This window comes from Camelus ferus, chromosome X (genome assembly GCF_009834535.1).
Source record: "Camelus ferus isolate YT-003-E chromosome X, BCGSAC_Cfer_1.0, whole genome shotgun sequence".
NCBI lineage: Eukaryota > Metazoa > Chordata > Mammalia > Artiodactyla > Camelidae > Camelus > Camelus ferus.
In genome coordinates, this window is record NC_045732.1 from 93,439,192 (window position 1) to 93,457,187 (window position 17,996).

The 17,996-nt window shown below is 44.5% G+C and overlaps 1 protein-coding gene and 1 non-coding gene across 2 annotated transcripts; both read left to right on the forward strand.

Annotated features, from left to right (window-relative positions):
- Nucleotides 1-11,531: 11,531 nt before the first annotated feature.
- Nucleotides 11,532-15,289, forward strand: RPL39 (ribosomal protein L39). The gene is made up of 3 exons (XM_014559793.2): nt 11,532-11,685; nt 13,107-13,210; nt 15,050-15,289. The coding sequence occupies exons 1-3, from the start codon at nt 11,683-11,685 to the stop codon at nt 15,096-15,098; spliced, it is 156 nt and encodes a 51-aa protein (XP_014415279.1). The 5' UTR covers nt 11,532-11,682; the 3' UTR covers nt 15,099-15,289.
- LOC116662293 lies at nt 14,312-14,443 on the forward strand. The gene has a single exon (XR_004318334.1). It is a non-coding gene; the product is annotated as a small nucleolar RNA SNORA69 (small nucleolar RNA).
- Nucleotides 15,290-17,996: the final 2,707 nt, after the last annotated feature.

The window sequence follows — 17,996 nt, forward strand, 5'->3', positions numbered from 1 at the left end:
ATCCATCTTGACTTCCTTTTCCACAGTGTCACCTCTTTCCTTCTCTAGTTTGCTTCCTTGTTCTCTTTCTTGTGTCAGCAGGAAGGAAATGAGGGCCACTTCCTCATAACTCATAATTTCATGTCTTTAATAAAAATAAACTGCTATAAAAGTAAGCATTTATTCCATTTTTTCATACTTTAGACACATGATTTCTTTGATTTCTTTGGAAATAAAGACAGGATGGAGACAGCTCAGACACTGGATATCTGAATACTCATTGAACACCTTCTATATGTTGGTACTGAAGCCATAGTTGTCAACATGGTCCCTGCCCTCCTGAGGCTTACAGCCCTGGAGAGTTTGCTGCTCTGGTACAGAGAAGTGATGCTAAAGGAAGTGGCAGGAAAAATTCAAGAGGTGATGGCACTGGGAACAGGTACCTCCAGGGCAGTGAAAAGGGGGTGGCTTGGGCATTCATGAGGCTACTGTGTCTTCAAAATAAAAAAATCACACCCCCTTGCCTAGCAGACATATACAAGGTAGTCCTGAGGCAGAAACTTAACACTGAAGATAAATTAAGATCTACCTTTCTATGGTATTCACAGACCTTACCTTTAATTCTGTAGGAGAAAGGTTAAGTAGAGGAGTTTTGTGGCCTTTTGTTGGTATGTAGAAGCTCTGTATGTATGTTATATACTTTTATGGGGGTGCCCAGAATTTTCTTTACTGTCTCTGGGATTGTTCTCTATACCATAAAAATTTAGTATTACCATTTATATCATTATTAAGGAAGGCAAGGTAGCAAAAATAGGCTGATACTTGGTGAATTCTTGGAAAGTATATACTGACAGCTACATAGGATTAGCCTTCAGAAATCTCACAGAGCTCATTCATTCACAAAATACTTATTAAGCTCATATGATGGAGATATGGGTAAATACATAATTGTTCATTGCTATTGTAATACATGATGTATTATCTATATTGCCAGACTTGAAGGTTATCCTCCCTATCTCTAGCTCTGACCACTCCCCTGATCTCAGATCCAGTTACCTAATGGGCATCTGCACCCAAAGACCCCAAGTATCTCAGGTTCCTCCTATCCTCCTGTTTGACAGAATGTTACCCACCTATTCACTCAGCACCGAGGATCATGTTTGATGCCATCCTCACTCCCCACAGCAAATCAATCACTGTATTCTGTCCAATTCATCTCCTTCCTCTCTATCCCTTCACTGCCCTAGTTCAGGCTGCCATCACTCAAGCATTCATTTATCCATTCATTATTTTTTGAGCACATACCATGTGCCATTCATGTTCTAGGTTCTGAAATTATATCAGTGAGCAAAATGGACAAAAATCCCTGCCTTCACAGACCTTACATTGAAGTGGAGAAAGTAAATAAAACAAGCAAAATACATATTGTTAGAAAGTGACAGGTGCTTAGGAGGAAAAATAAATCAGGGAAAAGGAGTATACGTTCATGGATGGGAGATGAAAGGGTGACATTTGAGTAAAGACTTAAGGAAAGGAGGTGAAGAACCAGAGGAAGAGATTCTGAAGGAGCAGACAGAAAGATAGGAAGAAAACCAAGCAAGTGTGCTGTCCTGGAAGCCAAGTGAAGAGAGTATTCTAAGGAGAGGTCAACTAAGACAAATGTTAATAGGTCACATAAGATCAGATCAGAGAAATTAACTTAGGTTAATTAACACAGAGGTTGCTGATGATCTTAAAACCAGTTTCAGCTTGAGTGCTAGGTGATAAACCTGATTGGAGTGAGCTCCTGAGAGGATAGGTACCCACTAGGATGGCTATAATTTTTTTTAATGGAAAAGAACAACCATTAGGGAGGATGCAGAAAAAATGAAACTCTCATACAGTGTTGGAGGGAATTTAAAATGGTGCAGCCACTGTGGAAAATACTCCAGCAGTTACTCAAAAGATTAGACAGGATTACCATATGATCCAGCAATTCCACTCCTAGCTATATACCTAAAATAACTGAAAACAGGTACTCAAACATAATTGCACACCAGTGCTTACAGCATTATTCACTATAGCCAAAAAGTGGATGCAACCCTAGTGTCTATCAACTGATAAGTGGATAAACAAAAGGCTATGTCCACACGGTGGAATATTATTCAGGCATTAAAAAGGAAGAAGTACTGATACATGCCACAACATGAAGGAACCCTGAAAAACTATGCTATGTGAAAGAAGCCAGACACAAATGGCCATATGATGTATGATTCCACTTACATGAAATGTCCAGAGTATGCAGAGCCATAGAAACAGGAAGTACATTAGTGGTTGCCTAAGGCTGAGGGGAGAAGGAAAAGGGTATGGCTGCTAGTGGGTACAGGTTTCTTTTGGGGGTAATGGAAGTGTTCTGGAATTATATAGCAGTGATGGCTGTACCACCTTGAGAACATACTAAAAACCACTGAATTGTACACTTTAAAGTGGTGATGTTTATGGTATGTGAGTTATATCTCAAAAAAAAGAGAAAAGAATGGGAGGAGAGTAATTGGAAACAGTAAATATAGACAAATCTTTCACAGTTTTGTTGCAAAGGAAGGAGGGAAAGGAGGAGTAGTTGGAAAGGGAACTGGGGTGAAGAGCAGGTTTTTAAGATGGGAGAAATGACCGCCTGTTTATGTGTTGATGGGAACAATCCAGGGAAAAGCAGGGACAGAAAGGGAGGAACTGCCAGAGCCAAGCTCTTGAATAGGTGACAGGGGTTAGAATCCATTGAAGGAACAGGACAAAGGCAGAGGATTCGAGTACAGTGCTGGTAGCTGGGATATGGTGGGTGAGTTACGGAAGTTCTGTGACTGTCAAAATTTTCTCGTTGACTAGGAAGCAAGGCCATCACTGAGAGGGAGAATGGAGGAGGGAGGGTTGAGACAGTCATACTAGGCCAACGGTCGGCAAACTGTGGACCAAGCCCGGCCACTGCCTATTTGTGTACAGCCTGCATGCTACAAATGGCTTTTGTATTTTCAGATGATTTCAAAAAATCTAAAGAATAATATTTTGTGACATATGAGAATTCTATAACATTCAAATTTTAGTCTACATAACTAAAATTTTATTGGAAGCTGGTCACACCCATTTGTTTTTGTACTGTCTAGCTACAACAGCAGAGTTGAATAGTTGTAAGAGACACCATATGTCGCCTGCAAAGCCTAAAATATTTGGTATAAGAAAAAGTTTGGTGGCCCCTGGTCTAGGCTCTTGCTACTCCAAGGGTGGATTCATGGGCCAGCAGCACGCACATCACCCAGGAAGTTGTCAGAGATGCAGAATCAGCATCTGTTGTCTAACAAGATTCCCAGGTGAGTCATGGGCCCATTTAAGCTTGAGAAGCACTGCTTTAGGAGAACGGGAGGGTGGCTGGGCTAAAGAAATGCAGGCTTGTGGGGCAGCACTGAGGACCCACTTGAAGTCAGTGCTTGTGAACCTGAAGTGAGGCCAGTTGGTTTCCCCACCCTCATTCAGCTGCCAGAGGCGCAGGTTGTCAGGCAGATGGAGAAATGGATTTACCAGGGTTACGGTTTCTCCAAGCAAGTACAGAAAAGGATAGGGTGTGAGAGTGATTTAAGCTTAAGTGAAGTACGGAGGGAAGAGGAGACACGGAGGGGTGGTGGAGAGAACAGGGAAAGAGCATGGGTTCAGTGGATGGATGGTCCCAGGGAAGTGGAAGAATTGTTAGTGCAGGAGTCCTAGAGGAAGTTGGCTGAAAAGACAGCAGAGAATGTGATAATGCCAAGGTCAAAGGTATGGCAAGGGAGCAGGGGCTGAGGTGCGGTGGGGGACAGGATTGCCTGAGGAGAGGAGGCCAAGGGGCCAGAAGTGTCTGCATGGATACTGAATGCACCAAGAACTGTGACTGGAGTAGTGTTCGAGATAGCAGCAGTGAGCCAGGAGCTAAATCTGCAAAGAATGGGAGGTACGGACTCGGGGACTGGGAGGCAATTGCAGCAAACAAGAATGTCATCATCATCACTGTTGTGGTGGTGCTGGGACCACAGCATCAGCCCCCGTGGATCTCCTCGTTTCTACTCTTGCCTCCACCTCCACCTGCTACCTGCATAGCTGCCCAAGTGATCCTTCTAAAATAATTATCTAATTCCCACTTACCCTTCAAAAGCTTTCAACGGCTCCCATATGCCTTTGGCAGTCACACTGAAGCTCCACTCTGAGGAACCCTCTTGGCTGGGCAGCAGCACTTTCGGGGTTCTTCAAACGAGAAGTGAAGTGCTCATGCCAAACAGTCAGGCCCTGAGGGGTCTACTCTTCTATTTTGTCTGTCTGGGTTTTTGAGTTTGTTCATTCATACATCAAATATTTATTGAGCACCTACTATGTGTGAGGCACTATTTTGGCTAAGGGAAGATGGTAGTGAACAGAACACACAATCCACAGCCTCACAGAACTCACATTCTAGGGAGGGAGTCAGGCCATAAAAAAAGAAAATGTACGTGATGGCAAAGAAGTTCCAGAGAACAATAAAGCAGAATCAGGGTAGGGAATACTAAGTGGAGCGCAGAGCCTGCAATTTTAGAGATAGGGTGGTCAGGGAAAGTTTCACTGAGAAGGTGGAATGTGAATAGAAACCTAAAGAGACTGATGGGGGAAGCTTCCAGGCAGAGGGAACAGCAAGTGCAAAGGCCCTGGGGTGAGAACGTAATTGGCGAGTGTGGAAGAAGCAGAGTGAGCTGAAGGAGAAAGCAGTTGGAGATGAGGTCTGAGTGGAAGGGTCTGATGGTGCTTGCCCCTTGTAGACCGTTGTAAGGACTTGGACTTTTAGTTGAGTGAAATGATGAGCCAGCCTCTGAGCAGAGGAGTGACTCAATCTGACAGGTTTTGGCAGGATCACTCTGACTGCTGTGGTGAGAAGAGAGGTAGGGGGCAGAGTCAGAAGGGAGAAGATTTTTGTTATGATCCAAGTGAGAGATGGTGGTGTCTTGAGCCAGGGTTGGGGATAGAGAGGAGTGTTTGGATTCTAGATATGTGTTGAAGAGAGAGCAGACAGGATTTGCTATCAGATTAGAATAGGGGTGTAAGAGAAAGAGAAGAGTCAAGGATGGGTTTCTCTATAAAATAGCTTTTAAAACAAAGAATAAAGAAATTACAAATTGTTGGCCTCCAGGATAAAGCTTGGACTCTGGGGCCTGTTGGGGGAAGCCCTGGAAACCTGCTCTCAGCTTCTACACCTTTGCAAATATAGCTCCCCCTTCCTGGAAAGCCACCCCTTCCCTGCCCCTTGTTATTCTTTCTTCAGCATTTCCCTCCAGCAGCTCCTTCTCTAAGGACCCTCCACTGCCTGGAAGCCGGGACGGGGAGAGGGGGTGGCATGCAGTGGGTAGTTCCTCTGTGCTCTCCCAGCATCCGTGCATCCATCCCCTCAGCACGTGGGCCACACTGTGCTGCAAAGGACAGTACAGTCCAGCCCACGACTGTGCCCGGTAAGGGCATTCAGCTTCTTGAATGAATGCATGTATCTATTCCAAATCCTTTCCTCTATCTCTAAATCCCTTTATTGTCTGCAGAAGGCTGTTGAGCCTCCTAATTTCCTGAGCTCCAAGCCATCTGCTGGGTACCACTTCCATTTTCCTTCTCTCCACCTCTCAAGTTCCCTCTCTTGGGCATAACACGCTACTTTCACCACAGGAAGGCAAGGATGGGGGTTATTCAAGCAAATATATGACTATCTGAAATGAAATGAAAATGAAAATATTCAGATGTTATCCAAAAGAAACAGTAGAAGGAGAAATCAGCAACTAATACAAATCACCTACAGGGGAAAAACAGCCTAAGGGGGAGGGAGAGAAGGTGGGGAGGAGAGACTGGGATAATAGACCTCTGTAAATGCTCCATCTAGAGTTTTGTCTGTAGACCCATATAAATGTATTTTTAACTCATATTGAAATATAACACCCACACAGAAAAGCGCACAAACCTGAAGTTTTCAGCTAGTTGAATTTTCACAAAGGGAACACACCCACAGGACCAGCACCAAGATCAGGCTAACAGAATAGACCAGGGTCCCCTGCGCCCAAGGATAACCACTATCCTGACTTCTACAGCGCAAATTAGTTTTACCCATTTTTGGTCTTTACGTAAATGGAATCATACAGTATGCATGATTCTGTGTCTGGCTTTCTTTTGTTCCACATTTGTGGATGTTTGTGAGATCCATTCATGCTGCCGTGGGTAGCTGCAGTGTGTTAATTTTCCTTGCTGTATAGGAGCGGATCCCAAACGTTTTAGCGTTATGACCCTTTTACACTTAAAAATCATCGAGGACTCCAAAGGGCCTTTGTTTGTGTGGATTATATCTATGATATTTGCTGTATTAGAAATTAAAACTGAGAAATATTTAAAACCCAAGAACACACAAGCAAGCACACATCTATTGCCTGTCAGAGCAATGAAGTCATGACAGATCATTTAAACACTTGGAAACTCCACGGTACACTCATGAGAGGGTGAGAGTGAAAGAAGCAGATGACTTCTTTGTATTATTACAAAAATAGTTTTGATCCTGCAGACCCTCCGAAAAGGTCTTGAGGATCCCTCAGAGTTCCCTGGATCACACTTTGAGAACTGGTTCTGTATAGTAGCCCTGGGTAAATATACCACAATTTATCTGTTCAGCTGGAGATAGATTAGGACAGTGTCCAATTTGGGGCTGTTAGAAATAATTCTGCTATAAGCAATTTAGTACATACCTTTTTTGTGTGGAGGGAGGTAATTTGGTTTATTTATTTATTTTTTTGATGGAGGTACTGGGGATTGAACCCAGGACATCATACGTGCTAAGCACATGCTCTACCACTGAGCTATTCCCTCCCCTCAGTACATACCATTTGATGCACTTGTGTTCACTTTTCTGTTGGAGAAACACCTAGGAGAGGAAATGTAGGGTTATATAGGATGTAAATGGAACCATGGAAAATATTTACATGACTAAAAAACAGAATTAAATTTACAGAAAAAAATTATCTCCTTTTGTCCTTCTCCTTCCTCCCCAATGCAGGAAACGACTGTTTTCCTTTTCAAGGCCAACTTCTCTTCTGATGCCCTTCATTCCGCCCCCACCATGTCCTCTGAGACCCCCATGCTATCTATTATATCTGGGTTTCCTTGCATGTTTAATTTCTCTCCTTCCCATGATCTGCCAGAAACGACCAACTCTTGAGCTCACCACCCTCTCTCACTACCCTTCTTTGTCTCCTTCCCTTCACACTCAAATGTCCTAAAAGCATCTCCTGTGTGCAAGCCCTGCCCCACCTCACCACCCACGCTTTCCTCTCTTTCCCCCTTCCTTGCCCCCCATCTATACTGCCCAACTTTCAAGGGCACCAAGGGGCACCTGATGTCATATCCTGGAGCCTCTTCACAGCCCTTGCCCTTTCTGACCCCTGTGGGGCCCAGCTCTGTGGAATTTCAGTTCCTGAAACCAGCCTCCCTGGCTCCAGCCAATCAGAATGTATAGCACATTGACTCTTGTGACTGGTAGCATGCTGTTCCTTCTAGCTGGAATGCCCTCCTCCCAGCTCCCCATGTCCTGATCCCACCTGTCTCAGTCAGCTAGAGCTGCCATAACAAAATACCACAGACTGCGTGGCTTAAACAACAGAAGTTTCTCATAGTTCTGGAGGCGAGAAGTCCGAGATCAAGGTATCAGCAGGTCTGCTTTCTGCTGAGGCCTCTCTCTTTGGCTCACAGATAGCCAGCCACCTTCCCGTCGTGTCGTCACATGGTCTCTCCGCATGTATGTGAGCACCCCTGGCGTCTCCTTGCGTGTCCTAATCTCTTCTGATTGAGGACACCAATCAGACTGGATTAGGGGCCACACCAGCAAGCCTTATTTTAACTTGGTTACCTCTGTAAAGGCCCTACCTCCAAATAAAGCACATTCTGACATACTAGGGATAGGGCTTCAACATACACATTTTGGGGGAACACAGTTCAGCCATAACGCCACCACTTGCCTTGTAAGGCTGACTTCAAATGCCACCTCCTCCCCTAAGCTGGCAATTGGCACCTCTTCAACCTTCTTGTAATAGTCTATTTGCACCTTTCTTATAGTTCCTAACACTAAGTGCCCTGTCACAACACAAGGGAATAAGTAACAATGGCTTCTGTACACTGAGCTTGATGGCTATTATCTGCTGGGTATATATTAACTCAAGCCTTGCTATGTGCTTAACATGCTTACCAATGACTCTGAATCCTCACCACAGCACGATGAGCTAAGTAATATTATTGATCCCCATTTTACATAAGAGGGAACTGTGGCACTGGCACAGTAAGTTACCTGTCCAAGGTCACGTAGTTAGTATATTGCACAGCTGTGTTCAAATCCAGGTCCTGGCTTCAGAGTCTCTGCTGTCACCACCACAGTCTGGTGCCTCTTCAGGTCAACAGATACTGAGGCCTACTATGTGGCAGGTTTGGTTCTTGGTGCTGGGGGTACAGAAGCAAACAAATCTGATCAAAAAAACCCCTGCCCTTGTGGAGCCCTGTAGTGATGGTACAGTTCTCTATTTTGTTGTGGTAGTTCCACAGTTACACATGTGACAAAACTGTATAGAACCCCACACACACACACGTACAAGTGAGTGCATGTGTAACTGGTGAAATCTCAGTAAGCTCTTCGGATTGTTCCAATGTCAATTTCCTGGTCTTGATACTGCACAATAGTTATGCAAGACATTAACACCCGGAAGGCTGCGTGAAGGGAGCACAGGACTTCTTTGTGCATTTCTTTCTGACTTTTTGTGAATCTATGATTATCTCAAGCATTGAGGTTAATTCCAGTGGGAAGTTAGACAATAAACAAATAAATGATGGTTGTGTTAGGAGGTGATAAGTGTTATTGAGAAAAACAAAACAGGGAAGGGGGGTACAGAGTGTTCAGGGGGTGGTCTCTCTAAAATGGCTACATATGAGCCTTGACTTGCAGGAGGTGAGGAAACCAGCCATGGGACACCCAGGGGAATGGAGTCCCAGGCAGACAACACCTAGTACCAAGGCTGTGAAGAGAAATGTGTCTGGTGTGTTTAAGGAAGAGCAAGGAGGTCAGTGTGCCTTCAGCACAGTGAGTGAAAGGGAGAGTCAGAGAAGTAATGGGATCCTACAGAGTAGGGCTTTAAAAAGCCACTGTGAATACTTTAACTTGTATTAGGTGAGGGATGGGGAGCCATTGGTGGGTGCTGAGCAGAAGAGTGACATGATCTGACTTGGGCCTTGAAAGGAGCACTCTGGCTGCAGGAGGGAAGCCAGAGCAGAAGCAGGGAGACTAGCAAGGAGCATTTAAATAATCTAGGTGAGAGAGGGTGGCTTGGACCAGGATAGAGGTGGTAAGTCCTCAGATTCGGATAAATTTCAAAGTTAAGCTGATCAGATCTAGTGACAAACTGGATGTGGGATGTGACAGAAAAGAGAAGAGTGGAAGATAAATTTGGGCCTGAGCAACAGGAAGAATGGAGGCGCCATTTGCTGAGATGGGGAGTGACCCAGTTGGGGGTGAAAAGCTCAGGAGTTCTGTTTGGGACATATTAAGTTTAAGACATCTATTAGACATCCAGGTGGAGACATCGAGAAAGTAGTAGAAGTTCAAGGAGATGTCTAGACCAGAGATGTACATTTGGGTGTCATCCACCAAGAAGAGTATTTAAAGCCATGATATTGGATGAGGTCACCAAAGGAGTGAGTGTATATAGAAAAGAGAAGGGGTCCAAATCTGAACCTCAGGGCTCTCCAATGTTAAAAAGTAAGTGAGGTAAGGAAGAATCAGCAAAAGAAACTCAGAAGGGGTGACATGCAAAGTAGAAGGAAAACCAGTAAGAACAACAATAGGTGCCCTTTAAAGCTATAAGCATTAAAAGGATGATTTATATAAGCTCTTAACAGTATCAGTCACACACTAAACCTGAGAAAATGGTAGCTATAATGATGATGATGATAATTTATCTACTAAAGGGTTATTTGCTGCTTCTTCTTGCTCTTAAATAAGTAATAAAAATCCAAGTTAAGAAGCCTGAGGTCTCAGTCAAATTAAATGTAAAATTATTTGGATGAAGGTCTGAATCTAAAAACTAGATGGGCTTAAAATAACTAAACTTCTGCTGTTAAAAAAACAGTAATTATTAACTTGGGCTCAAGCTTCGTATGACATCTGTATTCCTTCTCTAGATCTAAGGTACCAGCATCTAGCTGCCCAAGGCAGAGACCTGGGACCAAGTCCTGTTAATTTGATGTCACAATCATTTCTTGATCTTATTTCTTCTTATTCAACATTATGGGGATTACCTTACTTTGGGCCACCATCACTTCTTGTCCAGACTATTTCCAAAGCATCCTACCTAGTTTGTTTGTTCTACCATCTGTCACTATACCCCAACCCAGGGATTCATTTTTGTGCCGAGGAACTCTTTGGCAGTGATGTTTATGGACTTATTTTCAGAATGTTTTTAAATGCATAAAACAAAGTACACATGATTACAAAGAAAACCAGTCACACTATCACTCACCAGTCAACGCTATTAATGTATTTACTAAAAGAAACGTGTGCTACAGCAACATGTTGGATTAACACAGTTCTACCTGTGGGTCTAACAGCTACTGCAATTTCAAAGAAGCGATGAGTGTAAAAATGACATTTCGAGACACTTGCATCAACTGCAATGTGATACGAAAGCATCTTTGATTTCTATTGGTGATCAAGTTACAGGTACTGCGAATGTCACTGTAGCCTGTTGGCTACATTTGTAAAGAATGCTCTACATTTCAGTCAGTTTGATGAAATGAAGTTGTGATTTTTTCCCCATACAAGTTCATGTACCCTGTGAATTCTATACACAGACCCTTGTGGACCTCAGGTTAAAAACTCTTCCCTTACTCTATTGGTGCAAAAATGCTTGAAGTGACTGCAAAGATACATAGAGGCCTTTGGTTTTAAACGGGGAGAAGAAAAATATGAAAACGGGGAACATTAACATTCAAAATGTATGCCATTAATTCCTGTATACTTCGCCAAAGGGGGGGTACAAAGTCGCTCTGGGTTTCCCAGCAGCCAAAGGAAACGGTTCTGTCCAGAAATTTTTCAGTTTAAAACATTTATTGGCAACCTCTCGCCGAACACTACAGTCCTTTCCCGTCCCGCACCGCCCAGCCAGGTCGAAACTAGGGCAGAGGAACAGCTGGGCCACGACCCACGAGCCCACCCTAGCGGGGGGCTCCCAACCTCCGCTCCTCGGCGCGCTCTTTCCCCAGCGCAGCACTGAAGTCCCTTGGGCGCGGACGTGACGTCTCCCCCGCCCTCCCTTAGAGATAGCCCCGCCCACTCCGCTCCTTCCGCCTTTGGAAGGGCTTCGGCTTTGGTATTTACCACGGACTGGCTGCCTCACCCATGACACAGGGTGCCCCGGGCACACTAACGGGCTCCTGAGGAACCCACTTACGGAAGTGAAACGAAGCGAACTCCATTTCGCACGAACGAACGCTGTTTCCCACGGCCCCACGGGAGCGCGCTCAGAGAGAGGCCGCCAGGGGGCGATGGTCGGCGCATAGCGTCACCTCTCCAAGCCCCGCCTCCAACGGCGCCTTCTAAACACGTCCTTCCGGCGGTTTCTTCCTCTCTTCTCTTCTCCGCCATCGTATGTGGGCTTGAGTTTGGTCCTCGCCATGGTAAGTCCATCCGTTACCATCCGCTCCGGGGTAGCTTCACGAGACCTGAGGTCTCCGCGAGCTCGCCCGACGCCGCGGGCTGCGTCGAGTTGCAGGTCCCTTTTTAAGGCTTTTCCCAGGGGAGATCGAGTTTGTCTACCGCTCCGGTCCGCGGGCCTGGCGGGAAACGAGCGGGCACCTGGGGAGGAGCGGACTGCTCTGGCGCGCCGAGGTCCGAGGGGGCGCTCCTCTGCTCCAGGCTGCTACTCAGGCGGGCAGGGATTTCCGTTTCTCTCGGAGCGAACTGTGTTCCTGGGGCAAAGATAGAGATCGAGGGGGCATCCCAGAGGTCGTGGCTCGCGACACGCTGGATGTTCTGAGCATTGAGAACGGAATGTGGGTTGCGTTTTTCGAACACTTTTCACTTGGGGACAAGGAGTATGCCACGTTACGAGATTACCAGACTTTAGCTCTTTGTTAAGGGATTTGAGCGTCACCTTGGAAGCGCCTGGAACGAGGGGTGCTGTGATGTAAATCTATATGCCATCCTGGCGTTCTTTGTAAAATACCAGATACGGAGTTACTGCGTTTTTCCTGTGATCGTTCCCTGAAAAAACTGTCTTAAGCTTGTAGGTATGGAGAGGATCGGTATCTGGTATTTTATGGTTTTATTAGTTAACAAAATTTTACAGCTACTGCGTGAGCTGGGAGAGAGGGGTGCAGTCTTTTCCTTCTTTGTAATGGCCCCTATTACGCCAAGAGTATGTCGGGCCTCATTGGCCATTTCTCCGGACCCTCGTGCAAACTGGGCAGGGAAGGGGTTGGGATTGGGCTTAGATGACCCAAGTTCATCATGAAAGCCAAAAAAAAAAGGAACGGGAAATGGAGAAAGTCATCCTTGGAAGAGTGATGTTTTAAATAGTTAGAATTAATACAAAAATGGTCAATAGGTTAGAGCAGATCTACCGAATGTCAAGAATTTTGTGTAAATCTTACTGTCGCAATGACCTTTGAAAGTAGGTACCCTGGTTTTACAAAATAGTGCAGAGGCTCAGTGACTTGCAAGTGATCGTTAAAGGCCTCATGCTCTAGTCCTAGCCGTCTCTGGTGTGGTCCTCTGAGTCCTAGAGTGACAACAGGGAAGACTGGAAGGCGCCCTAGCCTTGGAACAGAGAGGACCTGGGTTCCCAGCTCTGCACATTAACATTCTGCTTTGGGGCAGATTACCTACCGTCCTCAATACTGATTTTTATTTGAACACTGGGAATTACGGTATCCGCATGTTGAGAAGTGAGGAACAAAGCAAAGGGCGTGATAGGTTTAGCATCAAGAGTTATTTCTGGTATATGTTAAGCATTCAAATGGTGGATTTAGGGAGTTCTGACTGAATCATTTGAGCAAGCTCTGGTATTGTCGTTAAATTGATTGCATTTCCTTCCCAGTCTTCTCACAAGACTTTCAGGATCAAGCGATTCCTGGCCAAGAAACAAAAGCAGAATCGTCCCATTCCCCAATGGATTCGAATGAAAACTGGTAATAAAATCAGGTAAGAGGACACACACACCCCACACTTGTTTTTTGTTATACTTAGGGTTGCTTTCTGGACATAAATACGCAATTGAAAGTTATATACAGTTTAATTGATCCTGTACCACCATTCTGAATTTTTTTTTTTTTTATGTGTTTCCTCTGGGCTTCTGGACAGCACCCAGGCCATAGCTGGGCTTAGAGGCAGACATTCCAGCATTTGTTAATTTCCTGGTGTCTTCAGTCTGAGACAACATAAGGTGGAAGATTGTGTGTCATTACACATCCTAGTAGAAAAGGCAATGAAATGTTTATCTTTTCTAAAGACTGGAAGATTGCCTTCTACTGCAGAAGTAATTAAATTGATGGTAAATTGCTACAAAGGACCTCCAAGGTCATCTAGGCTAACTTCAGGCAAAGCTAGATCTAATACTCAGGTCTTCTCCTTGCCTTTCGGCTCTTTGGGGAATGGGTGGGCCTTGACAGATCTTGAAGGGAAGGAAAATAAAGCATCAGAAAAGTCAGTGATAACTTCCCCAAGGGCTCAGGAGTTTGGTTTGTTTAAAATGAAATATTAGATTTTCTCGCTCCCCCAAATAATTGAGCCCTGAAGACCACAAAAGAGGAAGCAGATATTACCAGAATACTTATTTTCAAAGCATTTTTAAGCTGACACTGTAGGGTGGTCCTAGCTGGTGAGTCCTTGCCCAGGTAAGAAGCTCAGGAGTAAGATGAGATCTTGAAGCTAGTATAGAACACTGACTTGGTTGTATGGCAAATAGAAGTGGGATTAGTTTGCTGATAATGAAGACTAAGATGGGAATTGTCAGGGCTAAAATTGAGGGCCAATTGTCTGAATTCATTTAGCCAATTAGATGTGAAAATCACTGCCCATTGTAGCCTTAAAGGCCAATTAATTGAAACCTTATCATGTCCTTATTCAGTGATGGTGGTGCCTAGCTCAGTAAAGAGTACCTGCAGTTATCAGATTATTAGTCTCTTGCTCTGCGGTCTAGAGTTTGGAAGTTACTACATTTAAGATTATATACTCTGGGCACAGAAGATTTGCTCAAATGGTTTTTCTATTGCCTCAGCTATCTTCTAACTTTAAAATGTATTGAAAGCAGGTTGCAATTACAGTGCTTCGTTTTGTGGAAGTACTGACATTATCCTGCTGAAAGAAAATCTGTGTTGGTCATTTTTGATTTTGCCTTTATCGGGGTAAAATCATGACAGATTGACATGGACAATTTTGAGATGGCCTTAGCTCTGCAAATCACTTGCTTTGGTATTGAAATAACTGGCAGTGTTAATCTATTATAAAAATTATATAGGAGCTTTTATATATGTGTGTGACCCATTATGTAGAAATGACTTTTTGCTGTAGTTTAGAAAGAGGGGTTAAATGCATATGTCTCTGTCTGGGTCTGCCCAGGTCTGTGAGTGAGTGTACACTTGGGGAGGGGAGAGAGCTTCTCCACTACTCATGTCCCAATAAAGAACCAGTGTGTTTTTTCCTAGCCTGGAATCATTTTGAGAGGTAAACATTTGATTTGAAGAATATGGAATCGAGTATATGTATGTATATGCATGACTGGGATATTGTGCTGTATACCAGAAATTGATGCATTGTAACTGACTACTTCAATTAAAAATTTTTTTTGAGTAGTTCTTTAGCACATCTAGCAAATAATTTTTTACACTCCAGAAAGCTTCAAACTTGTTAAAGGAAGGAAAAACGGGACCTTTTGCCTTTCAAAGATGTTATGATACTTTTAAGGCAAAAGTTTGTGGTGAATAAGAGCAGCTAAATTGAGGTCAGGACTGCCTTTGTAACTTGCAGTTTCCTTCTGTGTAGGTACAACTCCAAGAGAAGACATTGGAGAAGAACCAAGCTGGGTCTATAAGGAGCCGCACATGAGGTGGTGCACATATTTATGCTGTGTCAAGTTCTTCTGCATCTTACCATATCACTCTGAAGATAGTGCTGTTGCATGAACAGCTGGATATGTTTGGGAATATGGAGTTTCTCTTTGTGGCCATGTCTGTGGTCTGTTGCTTTTGCTCAGTAATAAATATGTGAGACCTTTTGTTGAAACTCTGTTGTATTCTGGTCTGTGAGGACATACTGAATCCCCCCTCCTGTCAGATCTAACACAGACTGTCCAGTGATAGCAATGTTCTCTTGCTGCCAAGTACTTAGAAGTATGGCTAGTGTGAGTAAGAAACTGGGTTTCTTTCTTAATTTACTTATTTGTAATTAAACAGCTCCCTGTGACTAGCAGCTCTTAAAGCTTCTGTTATGGGAAGTGCACATATATCATCCCCATACCTGAGGGTAGCACATTCTTAAGAGGCATCTTTTTTAAATGGTTGAGAGAAATCAAGGATATTTTGACATTTAATAAATTCAGATTTGTGCCAGGCACTATTCCTAGCTACTTGGGATTAGTTGATGGATAGGCAAGTGTGTGGTATGTTTGGCTAGTAATAGACCAATACAGACGCCGTAGCTCATGAATGTCTGGGAGAGGTGGCAGGGAGCCACAGTGCCCTAGCAGCCCGTGGAATTAGGATGGAGCTGCAGCAGGGGAATGGGGGGCGAGTCTGGTGCTAACTGCCTCCCAGGTTCATAGGGAGCCTGCACTGAAAAAGCAAGTGGCAGATGTCAGGTGCCGTGCAGAGTGTGCCAGTGGATCTTGGGAATACATTTCAACTTCCTTTGCGAGTCCCTAGATTTCAAATGTTTTTTCTCATTGCATCAGTGATTCATATTCAAAGACAGCTGCCACTGAATAGCAGTTGGTAAATGTTAACTTACTAAAAAGGTTATTCAAGTCCAAGGCAGGCAGACTGGATACAATTGACAGTCATGTGACAAGTTTCTTAACCATTTTGGAGTATTAGAAATGCCCCAGCTTCACTATTCAGAATAGGTTGGGGAATCCTCACTGGGCTGAGGGAGGTTATGACAAGGCCAAGGTCACACTAATGGCAGAGGGCGCTTTCTCTACAAACCTTCAATAAAGAAGATTAGAATTGAAAGGGAAAAGGACATGGACACCAGGGTTGGTTGGCCTTGTAATAGGGAATTCTTTTGAGCCTAGGGGTTGGACATAGGTTCTGGTTCCAGTGGCCCCTCACTGCTTTGTACAAGTGCAGGTATTTGTTTCCTCATCTTTGGACTAGATCTGTGCTTCCTGGAGGGAAGAATGGGAACTTAGACATTTAGGACAGGTGCAGCATAAGATGCCAGCTTTTAAAAGACAGTCAACTCTGAGGTGGTCCTGCTGAGAAGCAGGCTGCAGCAGAGTGGTGGGCAAGAGTTGGCAGTCAGGAGTGCCAGGACTGCATCGTCTGCATTCAAGTCCTGCTCTTCACCATTCACCAGCTGTAAGCCTCAGTGTTCTCATCTGCAACATAGGGCCAATAGGACCTCCCTTAGAGTGCTGAGAGGATGAAGTTAATACACTGAAGCAGTTGGTTTAGTACCTAACTGTAGGGAAAGAAGGATGAGGAAGTGAGCAGGATTAAAAGCTTTGATGTGGGCCCCTCCCCAGCAGAAGTGTTACATGCTGGATAAAAGACTGACCGAAAATAGTAGGGGCTGGGGCAGGTTGTCGTGGGGGAAATCAGGCAGAGTTGGCGTGGAGTTGGTGCTCAGTGTCAGCCACTACATAGATGCCTGTTCCCTTCCAATTGCAGGATTCGAATTTGGAGCAGAGTAACCCTTGAGGTCTTGGACAGAAAGGAGGCAGGATGACTTGAGAGTTAAAATCCTGGGCCTTACACAGGTCTGAGTTGAGCCTGAATCCCAGATCTGTCACTGAACCAGCTGTGGAAACTTGGTCTCAAGAGACCCAGATTCACACCTGACTACTTCAGGTTTGTAAGGATTGAATGATAATGTCTGTAAAGGATCAATTCTACCAGATAATTCTCCCATTTTACAGATGAAAAAAAGTTAAACAATTCTCAAACAAAAATATAAAATTTTTAAAAAGAAAAACAATTCTCATTCCTGCTAATAGTAGTTGATAGTTTGAGTGCTTAATGTGTCGGGTAGCTGCTGTCAGCAGGAACAGGTGAGAACCAGATTGAACAAGGAGTAGATTTTCTAAGTTCTTGGAATGAACAGGGTGAAATATTAGCCATTTACACTTCCCTGAGGGTGTTTTAGCCCAGAGAAGCAAACACAAAGCCCCTGCTTATGTAAAGCTCTGGGTATTTTGGGATCCAGAGGCAAGTATGACCTGCAAAGGTGTTGCAGTCAAGAGCACATGCCGGGCATACGTGCCTGTACGCATCATATATGCCCGGCTGGGAACAGAGGGAGGGAAGGTGGCAGACCCTCCTCAGAGAAAACTAATCAACTCAGTAAATAGTCTGGCACAGTCACTCTTCATCAGGAACGACTTTGGCCCCTAGGGGACATCTGGCAATATCTGGAGACATCTTTGGTTGCAACAACTCAGGAGAGGGGAGGCAGTTAGAGGATAGAGGCCAAGGATGCTGCTAAATATCCTTACCAGGCACAGTACAACCCTCTACGACAAGGAATTATCCAGCCCAAAGTGTCAGTAGTGCCTGGGTTGGGAAACCATGGTTTAATAGCACTGCAGCCAGCTAGAGTGAGCTTTTTGGAGACAGATCTGTTGGGCACATCCCTCCCCCTTCCTTCACTTCACACTGCTCTTGGGATAAATCTCACTCCTTAACATGGCCCAGAAGGCGCACGGGGTGATTCTGACCCCTTCTTCACTCACTAGGCTGGATCCAGCCACACTGGTCTCTGTCCCTCAAAG

Coding starts and splice junctions, on each gene's coding strand:
- RPL39 (XM_014559793.2), top strand. Junction 13,211..15,049: donor AAAACTGGTAATAAAATCAG/GTAAGAGGACAC, acceptor CCTTCTGTGTAG/GTACAACTCCAAGAGAAGAC.